Genomic DNA, 17,165 nt, shown 5'->3' on the forward strand with positions numbered 1-17,165 from the left:
ATTAAATTAAATTAAATTAAATTAAATTAAATTGCAGATACTGGGGCTCCTTGAAACTAATGAACATAGAGCATCAATTGGAAATTGGAAAATGTGTATTTTTAAATAGATCCTTTTTGATCAAGTTTGCTTTAATGTAGCACTATAACTCTCACAGCTCTTAGTCAACACTACTACAACTTCACTACACAACCCTCCCTAAAGTGGCTTTCTATTACAACAAATTTACCTTTGCAACAAAATCAAAAGAAACACAACAAGAGTGAATATTATCATTTTCCATGCTGTATTAGTTTGTTTGTATCACTGGAGCAAAAAGGATCACTGTAATAACATTTTCTGTGGTCTGTCATTACACCGCTGCACTTTCCCTGCTAGTCCGTGTTCTAAACCCACAGGTGAAAAGCGTCCATTGTGTCACCAGTCAAAAAGTTTGCTCATCTTACAAATGAATCTCACTGTGTGTAGAATCCTCTGGACCCTGGAGGTGTGTTGAAGAAAAGGCTGAACTCCCTCTCTCAAAGAGATGCTCCTGACAGGTTCTCCAGACCGCCACAGCCTGATCTCCATCAGCGAGGTTCCACTGTCCCTGCCAACAACCTGCTGACTGGAACTAGTATTATTGACAAGTACTCACGCATCCTTTTTCCTCTGTCGTTTGGGGCCTTCAACCTGGTCTACTGGATTGTTTATCTCACCAAAGACACCATGGAGTCCAGGTAGGAGCTCTGTTGGTTTGGCAGAACTTGCCCTTTCATTCTTTTTAAGAAGATAAAGATCTGTGTAAGTCAAAAAGTATTTTTTTTTTTTTTTTTTTTTTTTTTTTTTTGTCCAGACTTCAAAACTGGCCTGTGTACAACCTTTAATAAACAAAGCAAAATTGCTAAACCCAGCCCAGGCTCATTGGAAATACATGCTTGTGTATACTTTCTATTCAGTTAACATCATGCAATTTTTTGTTGTTGTTGTTTTAGTTACACTATCCTATATTTTTATAGCACTATACTTTGTGTTATATTCATTATTCTTTTAGGCAAACTCAGTCTGTTTATTTATTTATTTAATTTATGCGTTTTGTTCATGCATTCATCACTGTTAGAGGTTTACACAACTATGATGACTACAGCTTCAGAGAACACAGGAAATGTCAAAAGCGTCAATGAGGAGGAAGTAGGATAGCTATTAATCGTCACCTCTCATTTCCCATGCAAAGAAAGTAATTACATAGAAGCACTGCAGTAATAGATTAATTAATAAAAGGCCCGTTCATTTCTAAAGTTCACAAAAGGGTGATGGAAAAAGGTAATTAAAAAACAAAAACTTTATAATTTGTTATACAGTTGGTTGGTAAAATAGATACAAATAAACTCTTCCCCATAAATCTAAAAATCCTGCCATTACATAATGTCTCAAAGAATTCAAAACTTAATTTAGTGTCAGAGCAGGACAGTGAGAATTCAACACAAGATTTCATCATAAATACAGATCATGCTGTCTTGATGATGATACTGTTGTACTGCTGATGTCCTTTGTAGAGAGAGAAAGATGAAACACAATCTACTATTGCATGCTTGGCTGTTTGGGACAGTCCTTCACAACTCCTTAAACAGTATGAATTAGATGTGTCAACGACTGAATAGAATTAAGAAATGTATTGATGACTTATGTGCTGTGAACAGAAGAAAATTTGTGATTTTTTTATGATAGGACATGTATATTTAATGGAAATGTAATTCCTGTCAAATGCTGAGTCAAATTTAGGGTTTCATGGAGCACATTTGTTCGCCCCCTACTCTCTATTATCATATTTTTCTCCTGAAGTCATGATCACTTATCATCTGATAATATGAGTGCTGTTACTGAGCAAGATCTGAAATTAAAGAAACTTAATAGCTCACCCCCCACCCACCCAAAAAGAAAGAAAAAAAATATTTAATGATTAGCTCAACCATGTATTATTCTAATCCTGTATGTTGTTATTTTTCCAATGTATAATTAAGGTCAATTTATGCAGATGCCTTCCATATGACAGTTCATAGTGACCACATCTTCTATAAAAAAAAATAATAATAATAATAATAATAATAGCTATAAAAGTATCATTAATATAGCCCATATGTTACAAGTGGGGTGTGTATGCTAAACGAAAGACAAAGAGCTTGAGGAGGATCGGGATCAAACGAGGAGTTTACTGACAATGGAAGGAGAATAAAGACAATATACTACACTTACAAAACAATATCTGGTCAACATACAAATAACAGCATTAGCATAGACAATCACAGACCAGGAAGAACTGAACAGAACGGGTATTTAAACACACAGGAGGTAATCAGGGAACAGGAGACAGGTGGGGATCAATCAATTACCAAAATAAGAAAAGGAAGATGACCAAATAAGGAAACAAAAGTTCATTAACGTAACAGTTTGCTCCCTCCTGGAACGGTGCATCCTCGCATCCCCAAGAGGAATACCAGCGGAGGGAAGGTGGGGGTTCTGGAGGCGGGCGTGGAGCAGACAAGGAGCAGGTGAAGAGGGAGCATGGAGGCAGGGACCAGGGCGGAGTGGATGGAGCGAGGAGCCAGGGAGGAGCCCGGAGCAGGAGGAGCCAGATGGTCCTCCAGAGACCAGCCAGGACGGAGATCCATGGTGGAGTCGACGGCGGGAGGAACCATGGTGGAGGAGGAGCCGACGACACCAGGGGGCCGACAGGCGGAGACTGCACCGGTGGGTGAGGAGCCCAAGATGGAGCAGCACAGCCGCAGAGCCAGGGTGAAGCCGAGGATCCGGAGGGCCTAGGAGGAGCAGAAGGCTCAGGCGACCAAGGTGGAGGCGGGGCCCTGGAAGACCGCTGCAGAGCCGGAGTGACTGAGGATGGAGATGGAACCAGAGGGAAGGAGGAGCCTGACAGAGCCGGAGGGATGGAGTGACGAGGTGAAGCCAGAGGAATGGAGTCCTGAGGCGGCGGATGGTCAACGACTGACCAAGGTGGAGCCGTAGGGACGAGGGAGCCCGGTGGAGCAGGTGGGATGCCAGGCCACGGTGGAGACGAGGGAGCTAAGAGCCAAGGCGGAGCCGCTGGGTCAAAGGACCGAGGAGGAGTCCAGGGTTCGGAGGCTGGAGGCGGAGACAGGGAATCCACTCGCCAAGGCGGAGCTGGAGACTGGCAGTCCAGCGGCGAACCATCGCGCCCCAAATGGCACGGACTGAGGGTGAGCTGCGGGACTAACTGGCACCAGCAGAGATGAGGTCGAGGAACTGGCTGGTCTAGGAGGAGAAGAGAGAGGGAGGATGGGAGGAAACACAGGAGGATCAGGGCTGGATGGAACCAGCGGAAGTGGAGCAGAGGAACTGGCAGGTCTAGGAGGAGGTGGGAGAGGGAGGCTGGGAGGGAATACAGGAGACACAGGAAATTCAAGGCTGGGTGGAACCAGCAGAGACACAGAAAGTTCAGGGATTACCTCCATAGACCAGTCCGAAAGAGATCAGACCAGAGATCGAAAACAGCTCACCCTCAGTCGCAGAAGAGTGGGCAGGGCTTTCCTCCACGCCCTCGATCTCCACTAAGACTCCCACAACGCACGGTGTTGCCGGCTCACACACCTGGTCAGTCGCGCTCTCGAGGTCCTGCTCCCTGTCGGTGATAGGCTCGGGCTCTGCGGCTGTGGTGGGCTCTAGCTCCGTGCGGCGGGATGGTGGCTGGCTGGTCTCTGGGTCGGGAGTGGGGCTGGAGATATCCTCTTTGGCAGTGCAGATGGTCCATGAAGATCCATTTTTCTCCAGCACCCACTCCACGAAAGCGGCGAAATCCTCTCGGGGACCCTTCGCTGGTAGGCGTGCCTTACACCGCTCGCTCAGGCCGGTGTAGAAGAAGTTTGAGAGCGAGCGGTCGGGGGAAATGGGTAAGGCACGCCAGATCGAGAAAGTCCCTAGTATGAGCCTCCAGCGAACGGTCCAGTTGCTCCAGGCATAGGAGACGGACTGCTGGAATCGCCATTCCAGGAGAGGGAGGAAAACAAAAGACATAAAAGAAAATGCTAAACGAAAGACAAAGAGCTTGAGGAGGATCGGGATCAAACGAGGAGTTTACTGACAATAGAAGGAGAATAAAGACAATATACTACACTCACAATACAATATCTGGTTAAAATACAAATAACAGCATTAACATAGACAATCACGGACCAGGAAGAACTGAACAGAACGGGTATTTAAACACACAGGAGATAATCAGGGAACAGGAGACAGGTGGGGATCAATCAACTACCAAAACAAGAAAAGGAAGATGACCAAACAGGGAAACAAAAGTCCATTAACGTAACACCATAAGAGTCCTTTGATATATTTCAAGTCTTCTAAAGCCATTTGATATTAGAATAAAATTCTGTGTTCAGTTACGGGACACACAAGAGCCCCGTTTGGTGCTTCTGCTGTGGTTTTTCTTTGTTGAATATTCACTCTGACATAAATAAGATTTCAGAGTTTGGGCAGAGGGGAAGTTTATCATACAAAAACTACTTAAATTCCAGTCTGCTCTGAAGGTCATGACACACCAAACCGACAGTCGGCCGTCAGTGAGCGTCTGTCAGCTCAGTGTTCCTCACCGTCTTTTTGGCCGATTGAGCGTGTTGAATCAGGGTTGAGACAGAAGACTCTGATTGGCTGTTCAGCTTAGAGAACCAGTGCACGAGAAGGAACAAAAAAGCAAATGAAGTAAAGAGGCACACACAGAAAGACCTTCATCTTCTCTATGTATTCCAATAGATGATAATTTGATATTCTAGTCTGGAATGAGGAAGATGAAGATCAATTTATCAACATGATGCATATTCAAAATTGTAATAAAATGCTGCTTAGTTTAGGGATTTGATTTCCCTTTTTGAATGATACATATAAACAGTGTTGGGGAGTAACTAGTTACATGTAACGGCGTTACGTAATTTAATTACAAAATTATTGTAACTGTAATTAGTTACAGTTACTACGAAAAAATGAGTAATTAAATTACAGTTACTTATGAATTTTTTAACGATTACAAAGGGGATTACATTTGAATATTTACACACATCCACATACAGATTTAACTAATTTCTTTCCCAAATTGCACTGACTATTCTGAGACATACGCCCTAATCATTTCCATGTAATTTAGCAGAAAAAAAAACAGATTTTTTTTATAGGTTTAGGGGGAGCTACGACAGACAACAACACAACCCTTACGAAAATTAACATTTTAATATTTAACTATAAATCCAGAGAAAATGGTTACTATTGTTTAACTGTGATCACCAAAAATGTTAAATTATTTTACAAATGTATTTATTTAAAAAATAAATACAAATCCATGTGCAAACAAACAAAACAAGGTTATTTTACTTTTATATAGGCTAATAAAAGCAAGGTTAATTTTTGTAAGGGAAAAACATGACTCGTGTACAGTATTAGGATTTTTCTATAAAGATATTGTAGTATTGTAGAGTATTGTATTGTAAAGTATAGTTTTGTTCAATCTTGAGTATTAAAGTCACGAGAGAGATGGATAACAGAGCAAAATAAAGAGACGGAAGAGAAAAATGGAAGTGAAGGTGCAGTTCAGGAGAGAACTTTTAATTATTTTGCATGTCCCCTAATTAAAGATTTAAACCCTTTTTTATGTCAGGTCCATACAAAAAAATAGTTTTGTCCATGAATTTGTTTGTATGAGTTTGAATTTTCCAGTCTGAATTTTTTTCCCAGTCCGCCCCTCCTGTAAATTAATGGCAAAGACATGGTTTCATTTACTACACATGCCTACTGAAGCTCGCAGTGTTTTCAACCTCTGCCATCTCAATATAGGAGTACACGAGCACATAAACATCATTTCTAGAACTGCTCTGTGTCACTTCATGTGCCTTTTACTTATTTTGAGAAAACTATCATCATAAAGAGACAGCAGTTTAAAAAAAACACCAATGTTTCAGGAGTTTAGTACAAAGAATACTTCACATGCTTATTAGATAACTGTATTTAAGTTGATGTATATGCTTTTATTTATTATTCTTTAATTTTCACAAATTTATAAAAGTAATCAAAAAGTACTCAAAAGTAATTAGTTACATTACTTTAATAAAGTAATACGGGACAATATTTAATGATTAGCTCAACCATGTATTATTCTAATCCTGTATGTTGTTATTTTTCCAATGTATAATTAAGGTCAATTTATGCAGATGCCTTCCATATGACAGTTCATAGTGACCACATCTTCTATAAAAAAAAATAATAATAATAATAATAATAATAGCTATAAAAGTATCATTAATATAGCCCATATGTTACAAGTGGGGTGTGTATGCTAAACGAAAGACAAAGAGCTTGAGGAGGATCGGGATCAAACGAGGAGTTTACTGACAATGGAAGGAGAATAAAGACAATATACTACACTTACAAAACAATATCTGGTCAACATACAAATAACAGCATTAGCATAGACAATCACAGACCAGGAAGAACTGAACAGAACGGGTATTTAAACACACAGGAGGTAATCAGGGAACAGGAGACAGGTGGGGATCAATCAATTACCAAAATAAGAAAAGGAAGATGACCAAATAAGGAAACAAAAGTTCATTAACGTAACAGTTTGCTCCCTCCTGGAACGGTGCATCCTCGCATCCCCAAGAGGAATACCAGCGGAGGGAAGGTGGGGGTTCTGGAGGCGGGCGTGGAGCAGACAAGGAGCAGGTGAAGAGGGAGCATGGAGGCAGGGACCAGGGCGGAGTGGATGGAGCGAGGAGCCAGGGAGGAGCCCGGAGCAGGAGGAGCCAGATGGTCCTCCAGAGACCAGCCAGGACGGAGATCCATGGTGGAGTCGACGGCGGGAGGAACCATGGTGGAGGAGGAGCCGACGACACCAGGGGGCCGACAGGCGGAGACTGCACCGGTGGGTGAGGAGCCCAAGATGGAGCAGCACAGCCGCAGAGCCAGGGTGAAGCCGAGGATCCGGAGGCTTCACAGAGCAAAATAAAGAGACGGAAGAGAAAAATGGAAGTGAAGGTGCAGTTCAGGAGAGAACTTTTAATTATTTTGCATGTCCCCTAATTAAAGATTTAAACCCTTTTTTATGTCAGGTCCATACAAAAAAATAGTTTTGTCCATGAATTTGTTTGTATGAGTTTGAATTTTCCAGTCTGAATTTTTTTCCCAGTCCGCCCCTCCTGTAAATTAATGGCAAAGACATGGTTTCATTTACTACACATGCCTACTGAAGCTCGCAGTGTTTTCAACCTCTGCCATCTCAATATAGGAGTACACGAGCACATAAACATCATTTCTAGAACTGCTCTGTGTCACTTCATGTGCCTTTTACTTATTTTGAGAAAACTATCATCATAAAGAGACAGCAGTTTAAAAAAAACACCAATGTTTCAGGAGTTTAGTACAAAGAATACTTCACATGCTTATTAGATAACTGTATTTAAGTTGATGTATATGCTTTTATTTATTATTCTTTAATTTTAACAAATTTATAAAAGTAATCAAAAAGTACTCAAAAGTAATTAGTTACATTACTTTAATAAAGTAATTGAAAAAGTTACACTACTATTACATTTTAAACAAGGTAACTTGTAATCTGTAACCTATTACATTTCCAAAGTAACCTTCCCAACACTGCATATAAACGACTGCCACCAGCTGGTGTAGACAGGTATTTCCTGGCGCAGAGCATTTGTGCTAGTTGGCCGTTGGCTGTAGTCTTTGTGGTGTTTATACGCAACGTTTAGGAGCAGATGCAAGCCTTGCTAGGCGACATTACAATCGACTTTCGTCGCTGCTATAGTTCTTTGATGTCGATTGGGTGTATCGCAGGTTTAAACCTTCCTTCCATGTTTTCCTTTGTTTTGATTCCACTGGATTATCTTCTTTTCCTAATAAAGCCTGCAGTTAGATCCACGACTTGTGAGGAAGTCTAATGCATGTATGGGTTGAAGCAGCTTATATATACATATTTTTTTTAATGCCATTAAACACATTTTAGGGAAACTCAATTCAGTTTGTATAGCACTTTTCACAACGCATATTTATTTTGAAAGCAGCTTCAAAAAAAAAAAAACATTGGTACAATCAGGAAGTAAACTCATAATCGGTCAGAGATGTATATCCTTATGGCAGTAGTATACTATTATAAGATAGTACAGGTTATGTGGCTAGTTAGCATCATGTATTCAACATAATAGATCATGTAGACATAATTAATATTTTAGGCAATGACGTTTATCTGTATAGGGCTTTCCATAACGTTTCAAAGCAGCTTACAGCTTGTGATCATAATGATAACAATATAAGGATTGTATTTACCTAGCCTTTTATTGTAGTCATTATTCTACATGAAAAATCCATTGTATTTTAAAAAAACTCAACTGAGCTAATAAATTAAAATGTTTAAACTGTTGTTGTACTGAAATGTTTTTGTCATTGTTTACATAATATTCTAGAGATAAATATTGTAATATTAAATGTGAATGTCTAAAATGAGAAAGACTTTTGTTCCAACAAGTTAATTTACATTCAGCTTTTCATTCCCAAACTAAACTTAGGACAGATTTTTCCCTGTCCTCATGTCACCTTTCTCTTTTCAAATCCAGAGAAAAAAAGAAATGAAAGAAAAAGCCCTCAAAGCCTCCATGAAAGCGCTGCCACGGGACAAAAGGATACCTCGAGTCTCTCATACACACACATTCAGTATGTCAGTGCATGTTTGACATAGAAATCATAGTGGGCATTGCAGCCTGCCGGTGGCTGTTTAATGAATACTTCCATTCCGGTGCAGACATGAAGAGGCACATTGGCTGAGTTGGCTTGTGTGTATGCACACGTGTGGCAGCTTCACAGAAGCTACCTGCAGGTGATAAGCTCTCCGCTTTATTGCCCACTGGAGTGCCTGACGCGAGAGGAAACCTTTTCTCATAAATCAAAGGCAATAAAAGTCAGCGCAGCCCGACACCCCCCATTTTCCCATCTTCACGTAAGCCTCTGCCATAACATTGTTGTAAGGATCATTCAATTACTGCCCATCTTAGATATGTCTGGAAATGTTGGATGTGAGACCCAGATTTATCATATCTTTATGGATTCTCACTTCACTCTTATCTTCACTCACATAGCACAGTCTGAGGAACCATAGTAGATGTTTCTATGTGTGTGTATGTGTTTCTGTTTGCATTTGTTATCTATGTCTTTCCAGGGCATCCAATTATTTGATTGATTGATTGATTGATTGATTAAATTAATCAAATTATAAAAATGTAAAATGAACACTCATTGACACTGAAATAATTTCTGAATGTTTACAAGTGGAAGGCTATTTTAGAAAGGTACATTTAAAAGATGAAAAAAACAATTACTGAGTAATTTATATGAATAATTTATTGCTATTGTGCAAATAATATGTAATCATTTAAGTAACTGTAATCTCATTTCAAGTACTTTAAAATGTACTGAAATGTAATTAGAAGTATGTAATCCAGATTACATACAATCAGTTTCTACCCAGTACTAGTCACACTTAAACAATAAAGTCCACAAATATGCATAATAAATACTTTATCATAGATATGTAATAAACCTAGATAGGGAATTTAATGTTGTGGCTAGAGGAATCTACTCTACAGACCAAGCAACACCACAGGGGTAGAAACAGTAATCTTTATTACATATAGAATTCATGCAGTTACCAAACATGTCAGACTGGGTCAGGTTCTGGAAGTCCTAAGTACTAATGTTAAACAAATCTGGGCGAACAACACCACCATAGAAGCTGCTACACAGAGAACCACAATAAATAAACCAAAGCTATGAAACACATATCACCCCCGCAGGACACGGCACACGTTCACACAACACGTAACGTCCACGACTGCCACATAAGAATTCAGTTCATCATAACCCTCCCACCCCATCATGAAATGGCTATACTGCTAGATTTAAAAATCACACACGCACACACACACACACAAAGAGTTAAAAACTTAGCTCTCCCGGGATACAAGACCCTCCCCCAGGGTCTAGGCTTTGGCGCTGGTTGGTAGAGGGGAACAAGCAGTCACCAGTCCAGCGCTCGCGAGGCCCCCGACTGTAGCGAAAACGGAGCACCCCTGGTCTGAGAAGCCGCGCCGCCCAACGCACTCCTATACCCAGCCTTATCTACAGGTTAGCCCGCTAAACTATCTTCACCGCCGGCAGCCCTAAACAGCATGCGAACGGCACCCACCCCCCAACCTTGAGTGCAGCTCGGCGTTTAGCAAAAACACTGCTTCCCAGCCCCCTCACACTTTGCTGTGCTTCTCTATTTATCATTCTCTCTCCTTCACGCTCATCAATGGTCAGGTGCAACAATTATTTAACTCAACCCCAACAATTATTTAACTCAACCCCCTCTTCCCTCAAATCCCTCCCCCCCACACACAACAATCATAACAATGCATCTTTACCACGTCACTTCATTACACTCCCCCCACCCATAAAGCAGACTCGTCCTCGAGTCAAATTCAAAACATCTCATAGTCCCGGGACCACACCGGTGCCCTTCTTGCTCGTCCTAGACGCAAGTCCTTGGATAACATTGCACCTTGTTGGACCTCCCCAGTCATTGGAACTTGGCTAGTCATGGATTGTTTCATATGCCCCGTGTGTGAAGATCCTTGACCACCCTGGTCCTGTGTGGTTGGAGCCCGCCGTTCCCTTTGCCCTTGTGATCCCACTGAGGCAGCACTGCTTCCTGGCACACCACTTGCTTCACTCGTAGGTGTGACTGGAGGCCCCTCAGATCTGGCCCCTGGCACTGCCACCTCGCTCTCTCAAACCACCGTAGAATCTGAAGTCTGCAGCCAGGTCTCCTTAGATGGGACACCAACCATCCGTGGGCTCTCTGCAGCCTCTTGGCTGGTAACCTCTGTCACAGAAGCAAGACATGGTTTAAGTCGGTTGAAGTGCACCACTATTTCTATTCCCCCCTCAACTGGCACAAGTCTGTACAGAACTTCAGTTATCCTCTCCTTGACTTTATAAGGCCCCTTAAACCTTCGTTGTAATTTTGGACAGAGCCCCCTTTTCCTCACTTTCCCCCGAACCCAGACCAATTCTCCTTCAGAATAAAATTGGAAATGTGCTCTGAAGTCATAGTCTCCCTTTTGCTTCACCGCCGCTCTTAACTGATGGCCCTTTACCGCCTCTACCACTGTAGACAATGTCTCCAACAGTCTAGCCACATACTCTGACGTGGAAGAGAATATTTCCCCCCCACCCACATTAAGCATAACGTCGACAGGAAGGATGATCTCTCTCCCAAAAACCACTTTGTAGGGTGTAAACCCAGTACTGGAGTGAACGCTGCTTCTATAGGCCATCATCACATACGGCAACAGGATGTCCCAGTTAGCTTGGTTATCATCTACAAACAGAGACAACATAGAGGCCAGTGTTCTGTTAAACCTTTCAACCATCCCATCCGATTGAGGATGATACAGTGACGTCCTGGTCTTATAAATGTTCAGCAACTGGCACACTTCTTTAAATAACCTGGATTCAAAATTTCGGCCCTGATCAGTATGGATTATCCTGGGGGCTCCAAAGCGGCACACCCACTGTTCAACCAGCAATTTAGCCACCGTCTCCGCTTCCTGATTAGGAAGAGGGAATGCCTCCGTCCATTTGGAAAAGTAATCACCAATAACTACAATATATTTGTTTTCTTTGGGGGTTTCGGGAAGAGGTCCCAAAATATCCACCGCCACCCGCTCATAGGGCCTCGAGGTTACCACCGATTGGAGTGGGGCCCGCCATTGTTTCCCTACAGCTTTCCTGGACCCACAATCCACACACTCCCGACACCATCGCTTCACATCCCCAAACCAGCCCAGCCAATAGAACCGGTCTTTCACTTTTGCTTGTAATTTCTGTATTCCCAAGTGTCCACCCGTAACATAATTATGCAACTGTCTCAAGATGTCTGACACCATTACAGTGGGAATAACCACCTGGACCTGGTTTGCGGCATCAGAGTTTAATGGAGGAAACCTCACCAACCGTGAGCCCTGCATTTGTAACTGGGACCATACTGGTGCATACTTGTGTAGATCATCCGGTGGCTGCAACCCAGTCCCTCCCTCTTTTTTTTTTGAACAATGATCTTTTTTAACTCTGCATCTTCCCATTGCGCCCGAGCTAGCTCATCCCCTTCCCTCTCTGGGGTTACATTAGGAGGCACTTTTTGTACTGCAGCTATTACATGCGCCCCTCGTGTCAGTGGGGCTGGCTCCAAGGGCACTGGAGTTGACAGGTAAGCAGGCAGCCTAGAAAGGGCGTCAGCATTAGCATGCCCTCGTCCAGGGCGATGAACAATTTTATACTGGAAACTTGCTAACTGCTCCACCCATCTGGCTAACTGTCCCTCTAAGCCCTGGAAATTATGCAGCCACCTCAAGGAATTATGGTCAGTTCGCAGAACAAATTCCTTACCCAAAAGATAATGTTTAAAATGCTTGATGAACGTGACCATGCTTAACAGCTCTTTCTTAGTTGTGGCATATTTTCTTTCCTGCTTAGTAAGGGCTCTGCTGGCATATGCTATAACATGTTCAAACCCCCCTTCTTCTTGTGACAATACAGCCCCAATACCAGCATCGCTAGCATCCGTATCTACAATGAATGTTTTAGAGGGGTCAGGGTATACAAGAACAGGAGCTGACATTAAACTCACTTTGAGCTGTTCAAAAGCCGTTTGACATGCCTCTGTCCATTTAAAACGCCTGCCTTTCTCAGTGAGCTGGTGCAGCGGGCGGGCTATCTCAGCAAACCCCTTCACAAACCTCCGATAGTACGAGGCTAAACCCACAAAACTCCTGACCTCTGTTTGATTTTTGGGCACCGGCCACTGGCGCACAGCCTCTACTTTGGCGGGATCTGCTTTCACCCCCTTTGATGAGATGATGTGTCCTAAATACTGCACCTGAGTGGCAAACAAGTTACACTTAGTGGGCTTGACTTTGAGGTTAGCCTGGCGTAGTTTTATCAAGACTTCATCCAGGCGGCCCAAATGTTCCTGAAAGGTCCGTCCAAATATAATAATATCATCCAAGTACACCAGACAGGTAGTCCACTGAAGATCTGCCAGCACCAGATCCACCAGTCGCTGAAATGTACTTGGACTAATGCAAAGACCAAAACTAAGGACATTGAATTCAAACAGACCCTGACGAGTGATAAACGCAGTCTTATATTTATCCACAGGATCCAACTCCACCTGCCAGTAACCACTGGCTAAATCAAGAGTTGAGAACCAACAAGCTTTATTCAGACTGTCAAGGGCATCATCAATCCGTGGCAACGGATACGCATCCTTCCGGGTTACATCGTTTAATTTACGATAATCCACACAAAAACGTAGGCCGCCATCACGCTTGCGTACCAAAACTACCGGAGCTGCCCAGGGACTATGAGAAGGCTGAATTATGTTGTTTGCCAACATTTGCTTTACATGGTCCGCTACCTCATGTTGCAAGTGGAGGGGAACGCGACGGGGTGGCAACTTCACAGGCTTTGCATCCCCTGTATCGATCTGGTGCATTGTCAGGTGTGTTCTCCCCGAATCCCCCTCCCCCTCACTAAACACAGACATATTTCTTTGTAACAACTCACGAATATCTCTTAAATCAGATGGAGTAAAATTCTTCTGATGCAACCCAAAATGAGCAATAAGCTTGTCAACAGACCATGGCTCATTTGGGCCATCCTCATCCTCACCCATGTCCACAGGTTCAGCCTTACAGCCCACCTCAATGTCGGTATGCAAAGTTCCCAACCTCATACCCCCCTTTAATGTGAGGGCATCTTTCGTTACATTAATCACTCGTACCGGCAGTCTACCCCCCTCCACCCTACAGACCACCCGAGCTATCATTACATCACATTGATTTGATAATGTGTCTGATGGTTCCAACATACCCTCACAACAGGCCACGAAGGAATTATCCACCTTTCCAGCAATGATTGCCTCACTACGTGGGGGAATTACAGTATCTTCCAGGACAATCACGGTCCGAGGTGTATCAATATCTGCCGGAACAATCAGGGGAAGCCTTTTACCCATAATTTGACACTCCTTTTTACCAAAATCCACAACAACACCATATTTACTCAAAAAGTCAAAACCCAAAAGAATATCCTGGGATGGCACATCAGCTACCAAAAACTCAGTGATTAATGCCAATGAATCAAACTGGCAGACTGTTTGCCATTTTCCCAAAATCCCCATCAACCCTCTATTAGCTGCCGACACCTCACCATGATGTCCAGACAGTTCTGTTCCCCCTTTAGTTATTTCAAGCCAACATTGTTTTGGTATAACTGATAATGTTGCCCCACTATCTACCAAGAGAAGGGAGTCTGACGCACCTATTTTGGCTCCGATGTATCCAGAGCCACCCTGGTTGCTTGCAGAGGCCGCATATGTACCAACACGCCAGGGGGCAGGCAGTGGGCCTACAGTACCTGCCCCCTGTAGTTTCCCTGCGAGTATGGGCAGTCTCGTTTTATATGTCTGGTACACCCACACTCCCAGCAACCACCCCCCGCCCCTTTTGCTCGATCTACGGCCCCTTGTGAACCACTACTCCTGGGCTCTCGTACAGGTTCCCTGAAAAATTGAGAAGTAGAAGGGTTTACCATAGACTGTTGAATGTTACTCACTGTTGTACGAAGAGATTTGACTTCCTGCCTCAATTCCTCCACCATTCCTAACATCATTTGCATTTGTTCTTCACTTTTAGTTTTCTCTACTACTCCCCTTACTTTTGCATCAGGCATTAGATGGGTTTGCTCCATATTCCTAAGAAGCTCTAATTCTGAAGCAAGATCAATTGCATCTTCTAGGGTATCAGGTTTTGCTCTGCGCAGGCTAATACGGAAGTCACCAGTTGCGAAATGTGTAAGAAATTGATCTCTTGCCAACATATCACGAGTGCAATCATCAGCTGTGGGGTAAGCTTTAGTGGCGAGACGCCGTAAGGCATTTCCGAATTCCCTTACGGTCTCATTGTGCATACGCCGGCGGGCTGTAAATGTAGCCCTACTCCAATCGCTACTATCACAGGGCTCGAAACATCTAGCCATAGCAGCTTTTAGCAGCGCATAATCTCCTTTAGCCTCAGCGGACAAACCACTATAAATATCTCTTGCACGCCCAGAGAGTAGAAGAGACATAAATTTAAGTTTTAAGGGTTCATCCCAATTATTTACATCAGCCGCCAAATCAAATTGTTCTGACCAATCAGACCACTCCCGGCCTACACCAGTGAATGTTTCAGGCATAAATACTGGCCGTGCAGAACTTAAGGTTCCCATCTCCCTTACCTGGCCCCCACCTTCAGGCCCAACATTATCCTCCCCCTGTAGCATTTTTGCAACACTGTCTAGGTTTTATAAGGTTCACACACAAAAAAACAAGATCCCACCGCTGCCACCAATGTAATAAACCTAGATAGGGAATTTAATGTTGTGGCTAGAGGAATCTACTCTACAGACCAAGTAACACCACAGGGGTAGAAACAGTAATCTTTATTACATATAGAATTCATGCAGTTACCAAACATGTCAGACTGGGTCAGGTTCTGGAAGTCCTAAGTACTAATGTTAAACAAATCTGGGCGAACAACACCACCATAGAAGCTGCTACACAGAGAACCACAATAAATAAACCAAAGCTATGAAACACATATCACCCCCGCAGGACACGGCACACGTTCACACAACACGTAACCTTCACGCCAAAGACGCCATCAGACTGCCACATAAGAATTCAGTTCATCATAACCCTCCCACCCCATCATGAAATGGCTATACTGCTAGATTTAAAAATCACACACGCACACACACACACACAAAGAGTTAAAAACTTAGCTCTCCCGGGATACAAGACCCTCCCCCAGGGTCTAGGCTTTGGCGCTGGTTGGTAGAGGGGAACAAGCAGTCACCAGTCCAGCGCTTGCGAGGCCCCCGACTGTAGCGAAAACGGAGCACCCCTGGTCTGAGAAGCCGCTCCGCCCAACGCACTCCTATACCCAGCCTTATCTACAGGTTAGCCCGCTAAACTATCTTCACCGCCGGCAGCCCTAAACAGCATGCGAACGGCACCCACCCTCCAACCTTGAGTGCAGCTCGGCGTTTAGCAAAAACACTGCTTCCCAGCCCCCTCACACTTTGCTGTGCTTCTCTATTTATCATTCTCTCTCCTTCACGCTCATCAATGGTCAGGTGCAACAATTATTTAACTCAACCCCAACAATTATTTAACTCAACCCCCTCTTCCCTCAAATCCCTCCCCCCCACACACAACAATCATAACAATGCATCTTTACCACGTCACTTCATTACAGATAAAACATGTTAGTTAAGAGCCCACAAACATTACACACAAGCATTTGCACATTAACATATAACTGTAAGAAACTGTATAAAACTTTTATAATGAGCCATGGCTGGATCTTCCATCTGGAAAATTATCTAAAACAAACATCAAAATCAATGCAAAATCAAAAAATGGGTCACTGTTCACAAAATGAAGGTTCGGCCATGGCAATTCCAGTCCCCTGACCTGAACCATATAGAAAATAAGTGGCATTATGCCTCATCAGGCATTATGAGTGAAGATTTAGAACTGTTATCTTGGCAAATGGAAGTTGTAAAAAGATCATCTCTGCCCATGCTGGTGCCCCTCAGGGTTCAATTGTGGGTTCTTTGACTTTTTTGTGATTACACTTACAGATATAAGTGTAGCTTTTTAATTAATGAACCAGGTTAAGTTATCCAGGAACACAGGAGACAATCTAATCCCAATTAAACAGCTTAACATAGATACATCATAAAGACATGCTATATGCTATGCTTGGGGAAGTCATGGCCTAATGGTTAGAGAGTTTGACTCCTAACTCTAAGGTTGTGGGTTCGAGTCTCGGGGCGGCAATACCACGACTGAAGTGCCCTTGAGCAAGGCACTGAACCTCCAAATGCTCCCTGGGCGCTGCAGCAAAAATGGCTGCCCACTGCTTCAGGTGTGTGTTCACTGCTTTGTGTGTGAACTTTTTATATATTAGGGGGGACCCCAAATAGACGACGATTTGATGCTTCGATTC

General features: G+C 43.1%; 1 protein-coding gene across 2 annotated transcripts in view; it reads left to right on the forward strand.

The window, feature by feature from the left end:
* Positions 1–17,165, forward strand: part of LOC132130589 (gamma-aminobutyric acid receptor subunit alpha-6-like) — a 33,181-nt gene that overhangs the window by 14,254 nt on the left and 1,762 nt on the right. The window contains exons 9-10 of one of the 2 annotated variants that reach the window (XM_059542339.1): positions 469–719; positions 1,102–1,132. In XM_059542339.1, the coding sequence (XP_059398322.1) occupies positions 469–719; positions 1,102–1,117 (267 nt within the window). In that variant the 3' untranslated portion in view covers positions 1,118–1,132. Of the gene's footprint in view, positions 1–468; positions 720–1,101; positions 1,133–17,165 lie in introns of those variants that run through there. The other variant, XM_059542340.1, reaches the window with a different exon arrangement.

The sequence above is a fragment of the Carassius carassius genome, chromosome 47 (assembly GCF_963082965.1).
Source record: "Carassius carassius chromosome 47, fCarCar2.1, whole genome shotgun sequence".
NCBI lineage: Eukaryota > Metazoa > Chordata > Actinopteri > Cypriniformes > Cyprinidae > Carassius > Carassius carassius.